General features: G+C 46.4%; 2 protein-coding genes across 2 annotated transcripts; one reads left to right on the plus strand and one right to left on the minus strand.

Moving 5' to 3' along the window:
* Positions 1-933: 933 nt before the first annotated feature.
* On the minus strand, positions 934-9,379 carry Sec61b (SEC61 translocon subunit beta). The gene is made up of 5 exons (XM_057790401.1): positions 9,253-9,379; positions 8,734-8,885; positions 8,506-8,603; positions 4,018-4,119; positions 934-1,192 (listed from the first exon to the last, which is right to left on the minus strand). The coding sequence occupies exons 2-5, from the start codon at positions 8,734-8,736 to the stop codon at positions 1,105-1,107; spliced, it is 291 nt and encodes a 96-aa protein (XP_057646384.1). The 5' UTR covers positions 8,737-8,885; positions 9,253-9,379; the 3' UTR covers positions 934-1,104.
* On the plus strand, positions 9,141-12,663 carry Alg2 (ALG2 alpha-1,3/1,6-mannosyltransferase). Its single transcript, XM_057790400.1, has 2 exons — positions 9,141-9,531; positions 11,252-12,663. The coding sequence occupies exons 1-2, from the start codon at positions 9,184-9,186 to the stop codon at positions 12,149-12,151; spliced, it is 1,248 nt and encodes a 415-aa protein (XP_057646383.1). The 5' UTR covers positions 9,141-9,183; the 3' UTR covers positions 12,152-12,663.
* The last annotated feature ends 11,081 nt before the right edge of the window (positions 12,664-23,744 follow it).

Below are 23,744 nucleotides of genomic sequence, written 5' to 3' on the forward strand. Positions count from 1 at the left end.
GAATGCACGGCTGGGACGATTCTCGCTCATGCCCAGTGGGGCAGCACAGGTGGCACGAACTTCAAAACTTACTTTTGGGCAGAATTATTCACACTTAGTGTAAAAATGCTGTCTCACTCCTATAACAAAGTCTTTAATTTTCAATAAATCCAATTCCTCAAATTAATTCTTTCAAAGCAGGTTTAGAAGCGAGATCTGTGAGTGCTGGGTGGTGGTGTACACCTTTAATCCCAGCACCTGGGAGGCAAAGGCAAGGGGATCTATGTGAGGTCGAGGCCAGTCTGGTCTACAGAGTGAGTTCCAGAACAGCCAAGGCTACACAGAGAAACCCTGTCTCGAAAAACCAAACCAAAAAAAAAAAAAAAAAAAGAAGGAAAGAAGGAAGATCTACGGATGGAAATCCCTCAGAGAAGAAAAAAAGCAAACAATTATCTAAACTTCAGACACAAAGGACTGAAGGAGCCAGGCCTGGGGGGGGGGGGCATGCCTGTTCTCCTGCTCAAGGGGTGGAGACAGGAGGATGGCAAGTTTCAAGACAGTCTGGGCTACATAGCAAGACCCCATCTCAAAAAAGTAAAAACAAAACAAAAGAACAGAATGAGCAGATATCTCAGCCAAGATTTCTGGCTTCTGATTTCTCTGACTCTTACCCTCGGCACCAGCTGCCTCCTCACACAGAGCTGCCTGATGGAGTCCAAGGCATACTTCTTGAGAACCAAGTACCCAAAATGACAATCACCAGGACAGAAATACCTTGGGGAAAACATGCCAAGGCCAATTAGAGCATCTTGGATTTGAATGACTCCATAGCTGTATGGGAACTGTCAACCCCACACAGAATGAGCCTCTAAGAAAGGCTGTCTACCTTCTCACTAGCAAACCTGAAGGCAGACACTGAGGGCCTTGCAGTGAAGCATCAGCGACCAAGCTCAATAGAAATCAACTCCAAAGTTTATTAGACATAGAAAAAAACATTTCTCAAAGTCAATTCTCATTAAGATCTCTGTAAAATAATACACGTGAACAAAAAATTACTACACTTTTGGTCCAAGATATGTTGGGTTTTTTCCTTCTTCTTCAGATGACAGATGGATGTAGCCAAATCTATGAGCGCGTGTACTTGCCCCAAATGTGCAACATAAACACAGAAGCGATGAACAGAAGACTCATCACCAACACTGGAACGGGACCACTAGAGTGAAAAGAGAAGGCATACTTCAGGAACAAGGTATGCTTAATGTAAGATGGCCTGAGGACAAGGTGGGGACATTGTTTATGCTGTACACAGGAATTCCCAAAATTGTCACTGCTGCAAACATGAGTGGTGGAGGCACTCCTTTGAAAGAGGTGCGGCCTCCTCTCCTGTGGAAACAGCAAATCATACACAAACAAACCCATCTGATGCCCTGGAGGTCACCTCTCAGATTCTCTAATTTTGTGTACTTATTATTATTAAGTTCTATAATTTAAAAAAAATTCCAAACTTTTACATACAAATGATTCATTTACAAAAATTCTCAAATTAGCATAAATTAGTAACAACCTTTTCTAACTAACTATAGTATGAGACACACAGATGAATTAACTCATTATATAATTTACAAAATGCTTTTAAATCTGTGATCCCATTCAACCTGCACAAATGAGACAGTTTAATCCATTTTACATTAAGGAAACCTGCGGCTCATATGGATTCTTGCCCAAACACAGATTGGAAAAGAGGCCTGAACTTGGCCTCACTGACTGCACCCTGCAGGCTCATTTAACCTGCGAGTTCTCCTTTTGCCTGTTGTGTTAAGACAAGGTCTCTCTCTGTAGACCTGGCTGTCCCAGGATTAAACCGAGACCAGGCTGGCCTTGAACTCAGAGATCAGCCAGCCTCTGCCTCCCTAGTGCTGGAATTAAAGGTGTGTGCCCCACACCCAGCAAATTTCTAATCTTCACACCGCGTTCTGTGCAGTGTACACTGCTGACTTATATTCATGGGCTCAGTGTAGAAAAGGAATAGATTTCCCCATCTGCCCGCCCTTCAATCAAATGCTTTTCCTACAGAGAACTGGCTTACATGTTTCTTACTGGGAGGGCCTCTGACCGTCCACAACTGTGAGCATTGCCCACACCACGTTTGAAGAATTCAATACATCTCACTTCACCTCCCAGATACAGCTGGGGAGGAGAGAGCAGAGATCTCAGAAAAGGCACCTTTAGTCATCAAGGCACTGTCAGGACCCAGGGTGAGGGAGCGGCAGTACCAGATTGGATAACAAACAACGGAGAGATCAAGGTCTCGGCTCCATCAGTCTGAAGTTTGCACAATTGAAGAATAAACAAGTTTAAGAGGATATGGAGGAAGCACCACCACACTACGCTTGAACTTCCTCCCTTACTGCCAGGCACCACTGCTAACAGCCAGCGCACAGAGCTAAGGATCCAGCCCTCAAGGGCCAGAGCCTGGATGCCTGTCCCTCACAAGCTTGCCTGTGGCCCATTCTTATCTTTAAGTCTGTCTCCCATCTGCAAGATGGTTACTATGGCACCCATCTTAAGGGTTGCAGACACAGAGGCAGACATAGTGGGATCTCAGGAAACCCTATTACCAACCTGAAAAACCTTACTAAACTCCCAGAATGAGCCAAAATAAGCTCAACCGTATTGGCTGATGGTAGATTTATAGGTAGGAATTCTCGAGTGCATTCTTTCACCAAAGTATATTTCTCTAATATTACTGGGAAACTACTTATGAAACTTGAAGGGACAACTTCTACTAGTTCCTGAGAAGACCTAAGCAGCACCCCGAAGGACTCGCAGGGCAGGTGTGAGTCAGACTTGCCCAAACAAAGGCTTCCCGCCTTTTTGAGAGATTTAAAATGAGTTCCAGGGCCACGAGGAAGAAGATGGGAATAGAAGGCTCTTCCTCCAACACTAAGAAAATCACCTCTAACAATCATCAAAGGCTGTCAGAACGCTCCCTAAATACACATTCACAAGTCACCAATACACTTGGTGGTTGAGGGGACAGGACCAGCTCGGTGTGGTCACACCCATCTGTAATCCCAGTGCTCAGGCTGAGGCAGAAAGACGGTGGTTTCAGTTTAGCCTAGTACCCAGTAAGACCCTGTCCCAGAAAGAAAGGGAAAAAAAGAACAAAACAAAACGGTATAAGGAAAAAAATTCAATAAATGAATTAAACCAAAAATCTTCATAAACTAAATCTATAATCTAAGCCAAACTGATTAAACCAACTGCATTTTTGTCTCTTTTTACCAGATAGGCAGTAGGGGAAGGCATGGGCCTCAACAGTCCGGCCTGTTCTGCCCCCTGTCAATTGTGTCGAGTACCTCACTGCCTGAGATTCCGCATCTGCAAAATGGCGCAGCTCCTACCTCAGGGCTGCTGGTCACATCAAGACACAAAAGACACTAAGTTTTCCTCAAAACAGCAGGTGCTACACAAAGGAGATCTGCTGCTGTTACAGGAAACAGCAGGGAAGGGCACCCTGGTACTAGACACCCTGGCCTAAGAGCTGAACACAGGACAGAAATTGCCTGGATAGTCACTTCTCATCGGCTCCTGAGTCCTCCCAAGCCTAAGCTGGGAAAGGGATGCAGTCACCCTCGAAAAGGAAGCCAAGCAACTTTGGGTAATACAAAGTAATGGGAAATTTCCATTAGGCTGTAATAAAATCAGCCTCTCCCTCAGGGAAACTTTGAAAAACCACCCAATTCCCATTCAAATGGCTCCTCCCATTTCTCAGTGTGGGGCAGCAGCACCTAATGAAGAGAGATTCCCTCTGATTAAGCAGCTCCCCTCCGGTTCTCTGCAGCCATCCTTTACCCTGACACAGCCACAGGAGGCCCTTCTGTCCTCTCCATCACTCCCAGAAAGGTGTCATTCAGCGCCTAATCGGTCTAATCAGTTGATGGACAGGCAAGCCAGACCCAGCCCAGCTGGCACAGCCGCAGCTGCAGTGTACAATGTCAGGGGCAGCTCTAACACTCAGTCACCAGGACAACTTACACTTTGAGCCCTGGGGAGTCTTCTGTGTAGAATCTCCACATCCCTCCAGTTCCTGCAGAGGTGGTGCGGCCTGCACTCCGCGTCCCACAGCTGGCATTTTTTCTGAAAGGGATAAAAATACCATTAGTAGCCTTTTAATAACATATGCCTACAGTATATAGGCTTTAAAAAAATGCAACAACCTGTAAAAAGAAAAGCCTTCTTTACTAGAACAAACGCAAACCCTGCCTTAGCCAGTTGTTTTATGTTCTATGGACTGAGAACCAGCACCTGTCATGTGCCAATGTGCATAGGAACTGCCTTTGCCATCTACAAGCAAGAACAACTAGCTCAGCATGGCTAAGCTGGCATGTGCACCCAGTCCGGGCCCAGGGCCCGCCTGCTGCCTACACCATCTAGCCTTCTCAAAGTGTGCCTGTTTGTCTTCATAGTAATGTCTGTGAAACTAAGTAATAAACCCCATCTATAAATGCCCTTATTCTATAATTCCATTTTGAAATGACTACTTTAAAAATGGCTTAAAATAACTGTGTTTGCTGCAAAAATTAAGAAAAATCAATAAACTTTATGTCAAGGTCCCCAAAACGGAGAATGCACACAATAAATGATTACTTTGAAATGTACTTGAGCTATTTTATATACTGACCATAGGTCTCAGAGAGGGGCAGGGTGTGAAAAGCAGAAAATACATAATTAGAACTTTTCCTATGCAAAAGGATGGAGCTGGTGCATAGAGTCATCACGGTAGACAGAGCAAAGCAATGAGATGGACACTTAGAACCAGGGACAGGCCCACACTCTCCTGGCAACTACCCTCCTGGGGGCAGGGGGTACTGTCCAGCCCTGTGCTAGAGCGGCAAAGCAGGGCCTGGGCAGCAGGTGGCAAGAAGAGATGCCAAAAGAAACCCTTTCCAACCATTTATCGTTATGCCAAAAGTGTTCAGTGTGGGGAAAGAAAGGAGAATCCCAATATTCCCCCCTTAAAACCCCATTCCTGGAGGGGGCTGCTGATTCTTGATCAGTCCAAAAGGCTACCTCACCCCAGCATGGTCTTGGCATGACATTCTGAATGTCATGGCTATAGCCAAGGGAACTCATCCTGCCATGTGGGTGGGAGAACAGAGCCTTGGTTCCAGGCTGGCTTCAAAAATGACAAGAACTCTGAAGACAGCCAGTACCAGATTTTTTTTGGGGGGGAGGGGGGGATTGAGACAGGGTTTCTCTCCTGGATCTAGCTCTTGCAGACCAGGCTGGCCTCAAACTCACAGAGATCTCTGCCCCATCTTAATATCTCGAATTTCCATTACTTCTGCATGAACACTTCATCGTTTGTGGTCTCTAAAGTACCATCTCTCCTTTCCCTCCTTGTAGCAGCTTCCTTTTCCATTGTATTATGCGGATCAAGAACTCCAAGCCCAGCTGAAACTTAAATTCTAGACATTTCTTCTCTGAGGCGTTGTTATTATTACCGTTACTTCATTCACCAGCTGTGCAATAGTAAATTAAAGACATCATTCATATCTATATCCGTAAAAGTTGCATCCGTCACATCACCTACACACTGATTGCCTCATTTTTATTTATCATTCTTTGAAAATTTGATAAATAAGTGCCTTTCAGTTCTTTAAAAGTTCTCAGATGGGCCAGGCGGTGGTGGCTCACACCTTTAATCCCAGCACTCGGGAGGTAGAGGTAGGCGGATCTCTGTGAGTTGGAGGCCAGCCTGCTCTACTGAGTGAGTTCCGGGACTGGTTCCATAGCAACTGAGGAAACCTGTCTTGGAAAACCAAAAAATAAAATAAAATAAAAAATAATTAAATAAACGAAGTTCTCAGATAGCCAAACTTCCCTATTAATTCTTCCTGAACAAAACACAATTCCCAAGGATGGATCCACACCTACAAGACTAGCACAGTCTCTGAGACCCCAGCTAGCAACAACACAGGAGCCAGGGCCGTACAGCCTACACCGTCACTCAATACACTTCCTTTAAGTATCTTCGTGATGCAGCATTTGCAGTCTCCCAGGACCACCTTATCATTTCTGACAGTTCTATAAGAACTCCCGTCTCTGAGCTGCAATCTGTGGCACACGTGTTTAAACCACCTAGTCTAAATTCACTGCACAGACTTGGATTTTCCTACAGTACTCAACAAGAAAGGTCCCTCGTCTCTTCCTTTGTGGATGGTTTGTGTTGTGCTTTGTGTGTGGTGCTAGAGACCAAGTCCATGGCCTTACACGTGCTAGGCAAGCTCTCCACTACTGACCCTCTATATCCCCAAGGCTTCCTCTCCACCTTCTGAATGATAGTTTTAAAGTTCCCTTCGCGTTTTCATGGTCTACTCCTCTCCAGAAAAAGGCCTTTCTGGGTGTTCCAAAATCACAACAACAGGGTTGACTGATTTCTTCCGTTGACATTTATTATGGCGTTACTTAAGACAGGAACTGGGAAAGGGGACACGGCCAGATTCATTATTGAAGCGGAGGAATGAACATGTAAGCATAAAGTCTCCCACTATTAACAAAACTACAATACTAGCACCCGGGAGGTGAAGGCAAGGTGGCTATGAGTTTAAGCCTGGGCTGCGTGAGTCTAAAAAGAAACAAAGAAATAAATATAGTTGAGAAGAGGGCAGACCGAATGAGGATATGGAGCTCAGAAAATGGTAATAAATTCAAAATTGCTGGATCACAGGAGGAAGGAAAGCCCCGGGATTCCTCCACAGGCTCCCCTTTTTTAAGATGCAGCCACCAGAAACTTGCAGAGAATCTAAGTGGAAGACAAACAGCAGGCTGGAGGATGGACAGTGGTGGAAATGCAAAGCAGAAGAGGTTGAGAGCATGCAAATCAAAACAGCTCTGAGATTCCATCTTACACCTAGAAGAATGGCCAAGACCAAAAACACTGATGACAACTTATGCTGGAGAGGTTGTGGGGTAAAGGGAACACTTCTGCATTGCTGGTGGGAGTGAGAGCTGGTACAGCCCCTTTGGATATCAGTGTGGCAATTTCTCAGAAAATTAGGAAACAACCTTCCTCAAGACCCAGCAATACTATTTTTGGGTATATATACAAAGGATGCTCAATAATGCCACAAGGACATGTGCTCAACTACGTTCATAGCAGCTTTGTTTGTCATAGCCAAAACCTGGATACAACCTAAATGTTCCTTGACTAAAGAATGAATAAGGAAAAGGTGGTACATTTACACAATGGAGTACTACAAAGCAGAAAAAAATAATAACATCTTCAAATATGCAGGCAAATATTGAGTGAGGTAACCCAGACCCAGAAAGACAATTATTATATGTACTCACTCATAAATGGCTTTTAGACATAAAGCAAAGAAAGCCAGCCTACAATTCACAACCCCAGAGAACCTAGAAAACAAAGAGGACCCTAAGAGAGACATACGTGGATCTAATCTACATGGGAAGTAGAAAAAGACAAGCTCTCCTGAGTAAATTGGGAGCATGGGGACCATGGGAGAGAGCAGAAGGGAAGGGCGGGGAAGGGAGGGAAGCAGAGAAAAATATATAGCTCAATAAAAAAGGAAAGAAAGAAAAAATTTGAGGGCTAAACTGGATTGACAGAAATGGAGGAAGAGAAGTAATAAGAACGTCTTCCAGTGAAGCCTGGCATATGACTGGACAGAAAAGAAGAAGAAACTAAAAAAAGAAAGAAAGAAATGACTGGAGTTTCTGGATTTCTGTAAATAAGCATATAGCAAGGTCATTTAAAAAATAAGGAAGAGCCAGGTGGTGATGGTGCATGCCTTTAATCCCAGCACTGGGGAGGCAGAGAGACAGGAGGAATTCTGTGAGTTGAAGGCCAGCCTGGTCTACAGAAAATTCCAAGACAGGCTCCAAAGTTACACAGAGAAACCTTGTCTCGAAGAATCAAAAAAAAAAAAAAAAAAAAAAAACAACAACAAACAAAAAAAGGAGACACCGAAGCTGGAGAAATGGCTCAGAGTACTTGCCGCTCCTGTAAAGGACCCCAAATCAGTCCCCAGCACTCACACTGTAGCTCACAATCATTCCTAACTGCAGTTCCAGCTGATGTGATGTGTTCTTCTGACCTCCGTGAGCACCAGGCAGGGACATGATGCACATACACACACATGAGCACACAACACACACACTAAAACTAGATCCAAGACACACGAGCAGCTGGGGGTGGGGAACTAGGGTGCCAGACTGTTGTGTAACGCAAGTTTTGTTAAACTGAGTGTGTACTGGACCTCTCGATGAAAGTCTGAAAGATAAAGCCCCAGAGACACCAGCCTTATGCCATCGCCTTTCCCAAAGTTGTTACTGACCCTAGTCTAATTCAACTTCCCTTTAACTAAAGTGGTGCGTGCAACTGATCAAGGACAGGAAAGGCCTTTAACTACTGGATGGCCACGTCAGCTCGGGCTCACCCGGGCCCTATGAATCTTCTTCCCATCCTGGACTTCACCTCGCAGTGCGAATTCCTGCCCTTACCTCTGCCGGACTGTGGATCCCGCCGCCCGTGCGGCCACCGCTTTGCTGGGAGAGCGCCCTGAGGAGCCCACGTTGGTGCCACTGGGGGTCGGACCCGGCTGCAGAGAGAAGCAGACAGACTGTGAGCATCGCCGGCCCGCTTCAGATCCCCGACCCGCCCCCACCCGGGAAGCTGGGACAAGGAGGGAGACCAAGGCCAGGACGAGCCAGAAACGGGGAGACGCGCACCATGCTGATGCCGAAGAAAAGCGGGCACGGGGGGCGCAGGAGAGGAAAGTCGGGAAGTTGCCGAGCACTCGGAGCACCAGCGGAGACAGGCTCTGGCACCGCCCCCAGCCGGCTGGCAGGGTCCTCGCTGACTCTAGGACGTCTGAGCTGTCCTAGGATATGCCTGTATAAATTACACTGAAAACAACTGGACCGAGTGAAATACAACAAACCTTTAACGTCTTTAATTTGATCTTAGAGCCTTTCATGGGGACTAATATCACCAAATGAGCCACTTTAGTTGTATCATGCGGGCGATTTAGTCAGGCATTTTCTTAGCGCCCACAAGTTTGCCGCTGATGTGGCCTAAACCGACGCACGCGTCCCAGGGCCCGGTCGGCTTTCAGTGGCTAGCGGGGCCAGGGGCGGAGATTGCCGGAGCTCGCGCGCAGGGAGCGCGGCTGCTCGGCCATGGCTGAAAACCTGTGCCGAGCCCGGGCCCGGGTCTACCCCCCGTCCGTACTGTTCCTGCACCCGGACCTGGGCGTGGGCGGTGCCGAGCGGCTAGTGCTGGACGCGGCGCTGGCGCTGCAGGAGTACGGCTGTGACGTGAAGATATGGACCGCGCACTACAACCCGAACCACTGCTTCCTGGAGACCCGCGAGCTCCCGGTGCACTGCGCCGGGGACTGGCTGCCCCGCAGCCTGGGCTGGGGCGGCCGCGGCGCCGCCATCTGCGCCTACGTGCGCATGATCTTTCTGGCTCTCTACGTGCTGTTTCTCTCTGGCGAGGAATTTGACGTGGTCGTGTGCGACCAGGTGAGGGGGGCGGGACCCCTGGTCTGGGATTTTTGGTACTGTCCCCAGCGTGAGTCCCCAGGGAGAGGACTGTCTCCAGTTTTAGTATGGATCCTTCAAAGTGGCAGATCTCAGGAATCCCACCCCCACCCCTATTCGTTAAAGGCATTGAGATAGGGCTCACATGCCTGCATTTTAAATGCTTCGTCCTGAGACTAAAGTAGTTGGGTCGGGGTTGGGGGGTAGGGGGTCGCTCCAAGGAACACGAGCATTAAAAGTCACCTTCTGTCCTTGTGTCTCTAACTCCATTTATTCTTTTCCGTTATTCCTATTATTGTTTCTGCTTCCCATCCTCTCCAATCTTCCTAGTCCCGCCCACTCCAGGATTTATCAAGCTAAATATCATATTCCCATTAAAACTTTAGTATTGTCCCCACTGGTCTTGGAGAAAAGTCCCAATTGTATGTTTTACTAAGTGGTCCCAGACTGTCCTCCCAGTTGGACACCTCCTTGCCTCTGCCTCCCAGATACTGGGTTTACAATGTAAGCCACCTTGCTGATTTGAAGTCCCAAGTTTTTGGTAAATAGCATTCAGCCCTATCTGCCCCATAGCCATACCAGACTTGTTTCTTAGGTGTTTTTTACAGTTCAGTTTGGGGGTTGGCCAAAGATTGGTGGGTATATTTACGTCTGTACAGCTTATGGAAACCGCCAATGTCAGGTATATTTCTCCGTCAGTCGCCACCTGAACGTTTGAACCAGGATTTCTCATTGAACCAGAAACTGAAAGATTTGGCTAGACTTTTCGGCAGGTATGCACTGCCATAGCCTGGGTTTATGTGGGCAGTTGAAATCAAACTTAGATCCCCACTCTACCACCTGGAGCCAAGGCCCCAGCCCTTCATTTTTTTTTTTTTAAATTGGGAAGTAACATGTACTCTGGAGTAAAAATTCAAATAGGAAGTATAACATAAAAGTTCCCAGTTCCCTCCTTGAGAGAGCCACTGTCAGCACTTCCAGAAGTGACGTTGGCTACGGTAGCATATATGTGTCTGTTCCTGGCTACATCTTACTTGTACATAATTGGGATTCAGTTTACCAGCTGTTGGACGCTGCAGAAATTTGAGATATCCATGCTTATTGACACTCAAGGTCCACATCTGTCTTTCGGTGGCTGGAAAGTCCCCTTTATTCAAATGTACCATAAATGTTTCCATCTTCCTTAGGAACACTAACATTGCAACCAGGTGTGTGTGTGTGTGAGAGAGAGAGAGAGAGAGAGAGAGAGAGAGAGAGAGAGAGAGAGAGAGACTAGGTATGGCATTCTCGTACTGCACGAGATGGCATAGCCTCACACTAATCTCACTTCTTACACATGTCCTCTGAGGAAACTCCTTAGGGATGCTGGGAAAGTTGTGGGTAATAGAGTAGTTCATTGTAAATATCAGTAGCCATTTCCAAATTTGTCTTCCAAAGGTGTGTCTATACTACATTACCCCATGTTCTTTTCCACAGTGGACGCTACCGGCCATTGTGCTCTAACTAAACCAACAGGTACAAGTAACCACAATTGCTCTGGGGTTGCTTTATTATGATCCTGAGTTGCACTGAAGCACCCTGAGGTGGTTATCTTCATGGGTAATGTAGATGTCTGCCCAGATGAATCAGTAATACCGGGCAGCTGGACTTTGGCGGTCAGCATGGCCAGTCACTTAGCTACTGTCGGTTTTTCCTTGGTTAGGTGTCTGCCTGTATACCTGTCTTCAAACTGGCGAGACGGCGTAAGAAGGTCCTGTTTTACTGTCACTTCCCAGATCTACTGCTTACAAAGAGAAATTCTGCTCTGAAGCGGTTCTACAGGGCCCCCATTGACTGGATCGAGGAATACACCACAGGCATGGCAGATCGCATCTTGGTCAACAGCCAGTACACAGCTTCCGTCTTTAAGGAAACCTTCAAGACCCTGTCTCATGTAAACCCTGATGTCCTCTACCCGTCCCTGAACATCGGCAGCTTTGACTTGGCTGTTCCTGAGAAGATAGATGACCTAGTCCCCAAGGGGAAACAGTTCCTGTTCCTCTCTATCAACCGATTTGAAAGGAAGAAGAATCTACCTTTGGCGCTGAGCGCCCTAGTCCAGCTTCGTGGACGGTTGACTTCTCAAGACTGGGAGAGGGTTCATCTGTTCATGGGTGGTGGTTACGACGATAGGGTCCTGGAAAACGTGGAGCACTATAAGGAGTTAAAGAAAATAGTCCAGCAGTCAGACCTTGAGCGCCACGTGACCTTCCTGCCATCCTTCTCAGACAGACAGAAGATCTCGCTCCTCCACGGCTGTTTGTGTGTGCTTTACACCCCAAGCAATGAGCACTTTGGCATCGTCCCTCTGGAGGCCATGTACATGCAGTGCCCAGTCATCGCCGTCAACTCAGGGGGGCCCTTGGAGTCTGTTGTTCACAAGGTCACAGGGTTTCTGTGTGAACCTGACCCAGTGCACTTCTCAGAGGCGATGGAACAGTTCATCCACAAGCCATCCTTGAGAGCCACGATGGGCCTGGCTGGAAGAGCCAGGGTAGCAGAGAAGTTCTCCGCTGAAGTGTTTGCGGAACAGCTCTTCCAGTATGTCACCAAACTCGTGTAGCCGGGACACCTCTAGAGCTCAGGGCCAGTATGCGAGTTGCGCTGCAATCCTTATGGGTTGTGGAAGCAGCTCTGAAACCAAAAAGAAGGAGCTAGAATCTAGTGCTAGTAAGATCATTTTTTTAAGTAGACTTGAGTCTTGAATGTGAGCCACCTGTCCACCACTCCTACCTGTGATTTTCTAAAAATATCCTTAATGCTGTAATCATTCCAGATCTCGTCAGCGTTGTTGAAAGAATGGTAGAAACCTGCTGCCAGCAGGGTATTTTAATTCTGTTTTCCTGGATTATTGTTCCTTTATATATAAAGGTGTAATCGTCCACTGCCTTAATTGGCTTTAATTGTTTAGGTCTTGCCATTGTCACAGTTGATTGATTTGACTTCAGGGTGTAATGGGAACGGGCAATTGCGGGTTTCACGCTCAGTTCTGTTAAAGTGTTCTCTGTTAGCTGTTAGGAAAGTTTTGTTTGAATTTTGCCTGGATCCATAACGAGAATGCTCAGTATTATTTATTGGTGGTTTTTTTTTTTTTTGCGGGGTGGGGGGGGTGTTTGTTACTGCAACTGGACAATAAATGCTATTTGACATAGAAAGAGAATAAAACATTAGGTCTGGACCTCCATGCTCTGATTTCATCTTATTAAATAAGGAAACCCGAAGTCAGAAAACCAGGGTGAACTAGACAGTTGACTTGAAGGAATATCATCACAGACATGTCAACCTGCTGTGTCAGAGATTACACGTGTTTGACCTTATTTCTTTGAGCCTGTGGCAGACATTCATGGTAGAGGAGGCAACCAGGAAGCAAAGAGATGTAGAAAGGGGCCAGTGTCACCTCCTAGAGAATGTCCCTAATGGCCTAATCTCCTTTTACTATTCCTGCCTGCTACTAGTTCTCCCACCTCCCAGTAGCACCGTGGGCTGGGGGATGTGTTAGTCAGGGTTCTCTAGAGTAACAGTTCTCTAGAGTAACAGCACTTAGAGAATGAGTCTATATATAAAGGGGATTTATTAGAATGACTTACAGACTGCAGTCCATCTAATCTGGAAATGGCTGTCTGAAATGTGAACAGAAAGTCCAAGAAGCCAGTCCTTGCTCAGTCCTCGAGACTGGATGTCTCAGCTGGTCTTCAGTATGCACTGGAATCCCAAAGAAGTAGGCAGTGATGCCCGCGAAGAAATGGACTGGCTAGCAAGGTGAAGACAAGCGGGCAAAGCAAAAGCTCCCTTCTTTCAAGCCCTTGTATAGACTTCCAGCAGAAGGCATGGCCCAGATTAGAGGTGTGTCTCCCCATCTCAAGAAGGAGGATCTGCCTACTTCAAATTAAGTAAAAAAATCCCTCACAGGTGTGCCCTCTGCTTTTGGATTTTAGTTAAATCCAGAAGTAGACATGTTGAGAACCAAGAATGACCCTCAGAGGGACATTCGGCATCTAAACTATACCAAGCATCATATTCACAGAGATCCGCCTGCCTCTGCCTCCCGAGTGCTGGGATTAAAGGCATGTGCCACCACCGCCCAGCTCCAGATATGTTTCGTAATATCACTGAGTCTCCAGGTCTCTTAGCGTTTGTGTCTGTATTCTCCCAGGTGCAGCATGTCAGTGTTTCCTGTCTACATCTAAATGTCTTCATGTGAAGCTTGCTTGATCCTCCACTCTCATCTTCCCTATCCTCATGACACTGCCCAGTCATAATCGTTCATTGTTTACCCTTTGCTTCTAAGTGCAAATATTAAAGCAATCTTCAATTTGCCTTTAATGTTAAATTCACTTGTAAGAATATAATAAATTCCAGTACTCAAGTGGTCCGTTTTATGGTTGAGAGCACAGAGCCAAACATTCTGCCTGACTTAGCGAGAAATAGTCTCTGTACACACCTCAACTTCTTCATCTGTGAAGTGGGCTGATTGCACTGCTGGCCTGTGGAAGGGTGGTGGTGGCTGTGGCAGATTTCAGCAATAGACACAGTGCAGAAACAATACTTGGTGTGTGCTCTATAGATGTTGGCTGCAGCCACTGCCTTTTGTGGAGGCTGGAAAGGACTAGATGTTTCATGTGGGCTCAGGCCACTGTGAGAGCACTTTGTTGGGGTTCTAAGAGGTGCAGTTTTCATTTAAATCTATCTCGGGAGCATTTTCACCAGGTGGCACAGTGCCAAAAGGAGCTTCACCAAATACGGATGTCACACCTAGTTCTGTGGAATTTGGTTTCCTTAGTGTTGGGAATGACCCAGGAAAGTGGGTCTTCCCCATGTTGCAGTTTGGTTCATGTGTGTTTGAGAATAACAGCCTTTCAGGTAAACCTGGTGCCTCCGATCATTTGATTCAGGACTGGTGGAACTGGTCACATGATCTGTGGCAGCTGCTCACTCCAAGCACAAAATCTATTGCTGCTTTGAGTGTGTACCCTTCTAAAATGAACTCTGGGTTCCTGGGACTTGTCTTCATTGCCCTGAGTCTCATGGATAACAGAAGACTCCATAGGCCTGGAAGGATCGCACAACCGCTGCCTGCTCCGAATGCCTTGTCTGGGCTCCTGGATAAACAGCTGAGGGCGGAGCTTTGCCTTCAGGGTGTCCAGAACTTGCAAAATTGCATCCAGTAGGGAAATAGCATGGAGCAGTGGCCTTGCCAATAGTAATTCTACCATTAGGGAAGTGGCCCTTCTCAGCTTGCCCTCAGAGGAGCACGGTAGGTAGACATCCGTTTAATCCTTAGGAATAGGAAATCAGTGTTCCTCTGCAGAGTGAGATCCTTCCTTGAAAAAATTTTTAAAGGATCTTGCCATTAAAAAAAAGGGAGGGGATGCTTTTTAAAAAGAAACTAAAAACAGTCCTAATGTTTGCTTGTTTTTAAAGCATAGTATCAGTCATTAATGTGTCCGGCTAATGCTCTGAAATGTACATTCACTTCTCAGAATCTCAGAATCTTACTGTTGTGTGTGGAAATTGCTTCAGCTTTTTGCTCCTGTGAGCAGCTCAGTGAAAATATGACAGACTTAAATTCTAAAAGCAAATATTTAAAATTTTGAACAGCAAAATTAGAAGGCAAAGTCTTGGGGGGAAAAGAGATGTAAAAAGAAGATTGCAGGGCTGGAGAGATGGTTCAGTGGTTAAGAGCACTGACTGCTCTTCCAGAGGACCCGGGTTCAATTCCCAGCACCCACATGGCAGCTCACAACTGTCTGAAGATCCAGTTGTAGGGGATCTGACACCTTCACACCAATGCATATAAAATAAAGTTAAATGGACCACAAAAAAATTAAAAAAAAAAGATTGCAACTGCCTGGCCTCACACACACGTGCAAGAGTGCAATTTTCAAAACAGCAAAAATGATTTGCCTTCAATGATGACGTTCAAACCAAGCCACCGCGTTAACCAGCTCACATCTAGCCACATTGCAGGTTTCCTTTGCATTATGAATCCAGAAATCTGAGGACATTTCAGTCCAGTAGAGTGAAACAATGTCATGTGTGAGGTCCTCAGAGCCAGTCACACTGTGGAACGTGATCTTAATACTTGCAAATGGTTGGACTCTCAGCTCCAAGCCAAAGGGGGGATTTTAGAAAGCTACTGAATAGATCATACAGTCCAAGGGAAATTGGGTATGTGTAGATAAGATGGTTTAAATGAGAATGACCCCCATAGGCTCACAGGGAGTATCACTGTTAAGAGGTGTGGTCTTATTAAAGGGGGTGTGGCCATTAAGGTCTCAAGCACTCAAACCAGCCCCAGGGTCACTCTGTCCCTGCTCCCTGCTGGTCTGGATGTAGAACTCTGCTCCTTCTCCAGCACCGCATCTGCCTGCATGACACATGCTTCCTGCCATGATGACAAGGGAGGAATGCTCTGAAACTGCGCGCCAGCCCCAATAAAATGCTTACCTTTATAAGGGTTGCCACGATCGTGGTGTCGCTTCAAGACAGCAGGAATGTCGCTAAGCTTGAGGTTCTGAAAGACCCCCAGTGCTAGGGAGACTCTCACGCAAGTCTCGGGATAACACGACCCCTCCAGTAACTCACGAGAGACCGTCCTTGCTGCAATCACACGAGGCTTTAATGATGAGATGAGATGGGAACCAGTGCACTGGGGCCGAGACTCATAACCCACGCAGGGGAAGAGTTCGACCCCGAGTGACTGGGAGAACCGATTTTTAAGGGAAGAAACCACAGCCCAGTGATCCGGAATTGGCAGGGAGTGTGTCACAGAAAATTCTGAAAATACCAGTGAAGATCACAAGAGGGTAACTCCCTGCCTCTCAGGACCACTTCCAAGGTCATAATCAGCTAGTTCCTAAAACACAGTACAATGACAATCACAAGGGGGAAACTCCCTGTTTCAAGATTATTCTCAAGATCACAATCTAACTTTATCTTCAGCTAAATCCTAGACTTTTAATTCTTCTCTTCCTGCTTGGATTTTTGGCTATTTTCTTCCTGTTGGGGGTGTGGGGAGGGGAACCTGGATTTATCCAGGGCTTTCTTTGGGGATACCTGGAGTTATCCAGGTCTTTCAGTTCTAAGTGACCCAGGAATTTAATGTCGCTGGAGCACACTTTCTGTAATGTCCCCTAGCCTTTCATAGTAGACAGCCTTCATGGTAGGGAACGTGGTCCCCAATAGCAGACAATCTTACTGTTTCACTAAAAGGGAGGCAGCCCCTCTCAGATGTCAGTGAAGAAGTTCTGAGCCACTCTTGGTTCATGGGACTTCCCTTGCTCCAGTAAGAGAGGCCCAAAGGCAAGCAAGAGATATTCTCCAGGCTCAGCTCACCTAACCTGGAGTCTATCAGCTAAGGCCGGGACCCAAGGCCACCTAAAGACACAACTCAGCCAGCTAGGAGCTGTTCTAGGTTTCTTTAAGGGATTTATTCATTTCCTCTTTAAGGACCTCTACCATCTTCACACAACTGGTTTTGGTTTTTCTTGGGCTTCAGATTTGTTGGAATATTTCTGGGCCTACTGGTTGGCTAGCTGGGCTGTAGTGAAGACATACTGCCTTGGCTGTTAGTAGTTGTGTTTTTATGCTGGCGTCTGGGATTGGAATAACTACATGTCTTCATATGTGTTTCTGCATCTGTCTTTGTTGGGCCAGTGTTTTGGTCTTTTGCTTCCATTTTCTCTCTGGATTTCCAGAGATTGTGATGACTGTGTGTTACTTGGTAGGAAATTTTCTTTGGACTTGATGGTTATGGCCACAGGGGTTCCAGGTAAAATATGTTCCTGGGTATTGGGAGCTGACACTTAGGAATGGGGGTAGGTATCAGTCTAAAGGGGTTCACAGGAGGGAGGAGAGCAAGATCTGCTTATTTTGTCTCTGTAGAATAGGAGAGACAGCAAAGAGAGGTCACCCAGAGGTCTGCTGTAGCGCTGGGGATGAGATGTGGCCTGGAGCTGGAGGAACAGAAGGAAAGGGAAAGAGCTACAGGCAGGTTACCTGCTTCCCAGGTAGGAGTGGTCCGCAGGTTAGCAGGGAGTGGCTGCATGCTGGGGTTGGGCACTGGGATAAAGCAACCAGTGGGGGAAGGAATGTAAGGAAGGGGAGGTCTGTGGGATCCACGGGAGATGTGGGCACATGACAGGAGATGGCCACAGCAGGTGTTCTGTTGCAGAGCTAAGGTTGAGACTGGGGAACTGGGTTTGGAGGAGAGAGTGATGAGGATCTTCAGTTAGCTTATGGGTGTCACTCACTGCCTCTGTGTTCCCAGGGGATGCCTGCTGGTGCTCGAGGCTGGGATACTGGGATAAGTAGGGGAAGAAGACCTTTGTGATCGTTAGTGATGGGTTCAGAGAGGAAAGGGAAACCCCAACAGATTTTCTGCTATAGCACTGGGAATGAAACTGGGTGGTTGGATCTGGAGGAGCAGAAGGAGAGGTGTGGATCTGCCTTTAGACTACTTGTCTGGCAGGAACAGCTCTTGGGGCAGCAGGGGTACCTGCTGTGCTTAGGGGCTGGGACAAAATAGGGGGTTAGGAGGTTAAGAGGGGATGGCCTGTGGAATCCACAGGAGATGTGGGCAGGAGGAAGGAAGGCTGAAGCTAGTGTTCTGTGTTACAGAGCTGGGGATGAGACTGGGGAATTGGATCTGGGGCGGCAGAGGGAGACCTTAGTTTTGTTTTTGTTTATTTGTCTAATAAGCAGAGAAACATTGGGTTTAAAAGTCACTTGGTTTTAGGCTTTCAGTTTCAGAGGGTTTTGGCTAGTTTGGTTCCAGGTTTGCCGTCAGCCATGTTGCATTGAATGTTTTGTTAAAGACAGCTGTATTTCTCTGACTGTAACGAGATGGATACAATTGAATGTTTTGTTAAAGACAGCTGTGTTTCTCTGACTGTAACGAGATGGATACAATCCTCTCTATTTTTCTTTCGTTTTTCTTTTGAAAGACATTCGCTTCCCTCTCCTCATTTCTTTTGTCTCCGTTGATGAATGACGTTACCTCATTATTTAACAGAAACAGATGATTTCCAATGTTTTTCATGTTTTGACTACACCATATCTATGTAGTCTGTGATTCTATTCACCCTCTATGTGGTGATTTTAAATAAATATGCCCCCCATATTTATTCAAAAAAAATAAATTATTTAAAAAAAGACTCACGTGTTTGAAAGCTTGGCCCATAAGGAATGGCACTCTCAGGAGCTGTGGCCTTGTTGGAGGAAGAGTGTCACTGTAGGGGTGGCTTTGAGGTCTCTCCTCTGCTCATGCTACAGCCAGTGTGGCACACAGTCTCCTTCTGCTACCTAGGGATCAACATGTAGAACTCTCAGTTCCTTCTCCAGCACCATGTCTGCCTGTATGCACACTCTGGTCATGATGACAATGGACTAAACCTCCAAAACTGTAAGCCAGCCCCAGTTAAATGTTTTCCTTTATAAGAGTTGCTGTGGTCATGGTGTCTCTCACAGCAATAGAAACCCTCACTAAGACACTCAATTATCCTCTCTTATTCCCCTCCCTCTCACTCTGAACTCCAGATTCTTCCCAACTAGTCCCAAGGGGTTATTTCTGGAGCATAAAACATGTACCAGGCACTTTCCCGAGAGAGAGAAAAAAACAGAGACAGAGAGACAGAGACAGAGACAGAGAGACAGAGAAAGAGAAATGGTACCCTACTAACCTTAACTGCTATCTCCTTAGGAAGGAGTGAGGCAGGGCCTCTCATGGGTACCTTCCCCATCCTTGATTGAACATTCAGGGCCCCCTTCTCACACAGCCCTTGTGAAGGTTCCCAGCTGTGTCTGTCTGTCCAGGATTGTAACAGCTATGTGATCTAGTTGGCAGTTTCCAAAACACTGCTCTCACTCTCTTCGATTCTTCTCCCCCTGCTTCTGAGATGTTCCTTGGGCCTGGGGGGGGGGGGGACGACGACAATATAGATGTATTGTTTATGGCTGAGCACTCAATCTTCATTCATTCTCGGCACTTTGACCAGATATGGCTCTATATGAACTGTACCCTACTGCAAAAATGGGTTTCTTTGCTCAAGTCTGAGAGTGTAATTACTATGTGAGTTAAAAAAAAAAATACCTATCTAACCAGACAACAGCAGTAGAGTCTCCCCTCTAAGGAGGCTGGGCTGGCTAGTCTTGTGTCAATTTGACACACAAACTAGAGTTGTCTCAAAGGAGGGCACCTCACTTGAGAAAATGGCCTCCATAAGAGCCTGCTTCAAGATCTTTTCTTAATTAGTGATTGATGGGGGAGCGCCCAGCCCATTACGGGTGGTTCCATTCCTGGGCTGGTGGTCCTGGGTTCTATAAAAAAGCAGGATGAGCGAGCCATGGGAAGCAAGCCAGCCAGTAAGCAGCACCCTCCATGGCCTTGGCATCAGCTCCCGCCTGCAGGTTCCTGTCTTGCTTGAATTTCTGTCCTGACTTCCTCTGATGGTCAACTGCGATTCAGAAGTGTGAGCCAAATGAACCCGCCCTCCCCAAGCTGCATTGGCCACAGGGTTTCATTACAGCAATGGAGACCCTAACAGAGGCCTAGGAGCCTCTTTAGCTGTGTGCTTTTGACCCAGCTTAGAGAAACAAGCATTTGTTTCCTCTTACGGAGGAGCTTCAGATCTAACCAGAAAGCAGTTGGTTACCTCCAAAACAGTTCTGGCGCTGTGTATCAGTGAAGATGCCTTGCTGGGGCAGGTGGGGTTTGTAGCATTCAGGGCAACTCAGTAAACCACTGGTGAGCGGTCTCCTAGCAGCAGCCCCCACATCCCATCATGATGAAGGCGAGCCAGCAAAGAGGAGGACTCGAGTCATTTGGGACTTGTTTCAGTGTGGTCACTTGACGTCCTGATCCTTGCTAGCTCTCACCAGGTCCGACTTCGGCTCCATTACGCCCTCTTCACTGAACACTTCCGTAAACTGGCTTTCCCACAAGAGAATGTATACTACGAGTATGCCCAGTGCCCATTGTTTTGACATTGTACATATAATTCTTGAACCACATTCTTTCAAAGCTCTGTAAGTGCCGTGTTATCATCTAAGTCAGGTTTTCCTGTAAAATACTGGGGAACTAAGCTGTAAAAGAATGTTTCTGGGAAAAGGGTCTCTATGGTCATAGAAGTTTTAGAAAGAGTTCATCCTTGCCCGGCGGTGGTGGTGCACGCCTTTAATCCCAGCACTCAGGAGGCAGAGGCAGGCGGATCTCTGTGAGTTCGAGACCAGCCTGGTCTACAAGAGCTAGTTCCAGGACAGGCTCCAAAACCACAGAGAAACCCTGTCTCGAAAAACCAAAAAAAAAAAAAAAAAGAAAGAGTTCATCCTATTGGAAATAGACAAAGTATCTTAGGAGAAGCCCGGAGAACACTGAAGCCTCCATGGTTGGACTCTATTTCTAGTGTATTCACAGCCATTTGACTGTTAAGGGACTTCTGACTCCTTTTTCTTCTTAGTTGAACAGTGTTAGACTTTGAGAGGTCAGCTTTTCTGACTGGCTCTTCCTCGATAATCTTATAAGTTACACATTGCAAGTTGTTTCTATTGTTCTGAGAACTGACTGACCATAAGATGTTTCATGGTCTGTTAACTGTCTGCTCATAGACCCTTAACGTGTTCCTTCCCCATAATCAGAAAAAGAACTGCAAAATTTCACTTTTAATCACTTGCTCACTCTGTATAGAGCAATGACTCTGCCTTTAATCCGAGCTGTTTATTCATTCTCCTACTATAAAAGAATGAAAATATGGCCCAGCTGTTATTAAATTTTAATTTGCAACATTTCGATGTTAGCTCCTGGTTTTTGACACCATAACATAGCTATAGAAATACTGAAAGAAAACAAGCCATAGAGTACAGTAGTGGAGCACTGGGCTGCGCTCCCAAACTCCAGCTGAAGAGTGGGAGAAGTGGGAATATGAGCAAAAAGGTCATGATGGGGACACCCACTGAAACAGCTACCTGAGCTAATGGGAGCTCACCAACTCTGGCTGGACAGGGAAGGAACCAGCATAGGACCAAGCTAGACCCTCTGAATGTGACTGACAGTTGTATGGCTGGGGCAGACTGCAGGGCCACTGGCAGTGGCAAAAGGATTTGTCCCTGCTACTTGTACTGGCTTTTTGGAATCCATTCTCTTTGGATAGATACCTTGCTCAACCTGGATATAGCGGGGAGGGCCTTAATCCTTCCTCAGAGCAATGTGCCTTGCCCTCTTTGGGGAGTGGATTGGGGGGCGGGGAGATGTGGGAAGGAAGGTGGAAGGAATGGGAGGAGGGGAGAGATTGGGAATTGGGATTGGTATGTAAAATGAAAAAAGTTTGTTTCCATTTTTTAAAAAATAAAATAAATTCAAAAAAAAAAAAGAAAGAAAGAAAAGAAAACATGCCGGTGTGGTAGTGGATTCCTTTAATATCAGCACTCAGGAGCCAGAGACCAGTGGACTTCTGTGGGGTTGAGGCCAGCCTGGTCTACAAAACAAGTTCTAGGATAGTCTAGGCTGTTACATAGAGGAAGCCTATCTCAAGACAAAAGAAAACAAAAACAAACAAACAAACAAAAAAGAAAGAAAGAAAAGAGAAATAAAAAGAGAAGATATAAAAGAAACCAAATAGCCAATAACATGAGGCTAGTAACACATGTTGAGGTCTTACTATGTTAGATGCCTATGCCGTCAAATGCTCTACCACTGAGCTATACCCAGGCTTGGCCTATGTACAGTACCTGGCTCTGCCCTCACATCAGCCCTATGGGAGAGGTAAATCAATCAGCAGAAGAGGAAGTTGAGGTACAGGAACCTTAAAAATAAGCTAGGAAATCATGGGGCCAAGTTCAAACCCAAGCAGTTGGCTCCCACGCCATTTTATTTATTTATGTATTTATTTATTTGTGGTAGTCATAAAGAATGTCACATAAGGGAAAACAAGGCAACCTCTGTCCCTTTCCCCAAGTCAGAAAAAAATTCTAATTGTACCAGAATAGAAGGGGAACTTCCCACCACCGGAACTGGACCCGGCTAGGCAGTCACAGACCGCGGCTGCTTAGTGGCAAAGGCACTTTTAGAGTGACCTGATTATCACCCATGTGGGGGCTCAGACTCTGTCGTTGGCCAGTGTCCAGGACCCATCTCAGAATGCTCATCACCTCATCAATTCATCCTCCTCAACTGACGGGCCAAACAACATCCAAATATTTATTGCACATCTGTGTGGGCAGATTATACATTAGCAATTCAAATCCGGCCGATGCGCAGGCCATTCCTGAAAATGCATCTGTTTGAGTGAGATGCCTTGTTGTCTAGGACGGATAATAAGGCAACTCATGCTAATCTTGAAGAACAATCAGCCCATCTTGCGAAGGTGACTGGCTGTGTGTGTTCCTGCCCTGGCAGCATTCGAACAATGGCCCCAGGATGCACTTGCCTCAGCTGGCAATGAAGTCCCATCCTGATTAGTAGCCATGGCTGGTGTCAATCACCACAGGATGCACCATTGTCCTCTGGTCCCCAACACAGTTTATTTACAGGAAAACAAAGGCTTTGGAGGGCTATAGTGGCTTCCCAGAGATTGCAAAATAGATTGAGCTGTCAAGAGCACAAAGTAGATGAAGATTAATGAGTTGTGTGAACAATAAATATGAAGAGATGACTATGAATATGCTAATGGACATTATCCATATACACCGTAATTGCTACCAAAATTAAAGGGTGGCATGAAGAAGATGGGTCACCAGGTGACAGGGACATAATCTTGGATGCTTGAGACCTCACCCCAGATAAGCCCCTCTACAGGTTTCCCCTACCGAGCACCATTGTCCACCAGCTGCCTCTAGGAGCATCCTTCCAAAGGAACCAAGGGCTGGGTGTGGAGGGAAGCCGGGCACAAAGTTAAGTTAGGGAAAGGTGCCATTAGAATAAGAAAGGTGCTTATCAAAGGCTAGGAGCTGTCAGGCTAGCTCTGAATCCCCAGGGACTAGGTTGATGAGAGGGGTCACTGAAGACCTCAGACCCCTCACCCAGAGCCACTGAGATAATTATACCAACAGGAGTGTTATTTAGATCACCTTTCAAGGGGCAGTGGGCGATTTCTCAAAGCATTTTAATGCTCTATTTTGAGTTGTTCTTCAGTAAATATAATTTGAAGAACACATCTCAAAGC

Source organism: Chionomys nivalis, chromosome 16 (assembly GCF_950005125.1).
Source record: "Chionomys nivalis chromosome 16, mChiNiv1.1, whole genome shotgun sequence".
Lineage (NCBI taxonomy): Eukaryota > Metazoa > Chordata > Mammalia > Rodentia > Cricetidae > Chionomys > Chionomys nivalis.

What these genes read in the sequence shown, in the direction of transcription:
- Sec61b (XM_057790401.1), bottom strand. An exon ending in GGATCCACAGTCCGGCAGAG is followed by an intron (nt 4,120 to 8,505) that starts GTAAGGGCAGGA and finishes TATCCCTTTCAG; the next exon opens with AAAAAATGCCAGCTGTGGGA. An exon ending in GACTCCCCAGGGCTCAAAGT is followed by an intron (nt 1,193 to 4,017) that starts GTAAGTTGTCCT and finishes TTTTCACTCTAG; the next exon opens with TGGTCCCGTTCCAGTGTTGG.
- Alg2 (XM_057790400.1), top strand. Translation starts at nt 9,184, where the DNA reads ATGGCTGAAAACCTGTGCCGAGCCCGGGCCCGGGTCTACCCCCCGTCC. An exon ending in ACGTGGTCGTGTGCGACCAG is followed by an intron (nt 9,532 to 11,251) that starts GTGAGGGGGGCG and finishes TTCCTTGGTTAG; the next exon opens with GTGTCTGCCTGTATACCTGT.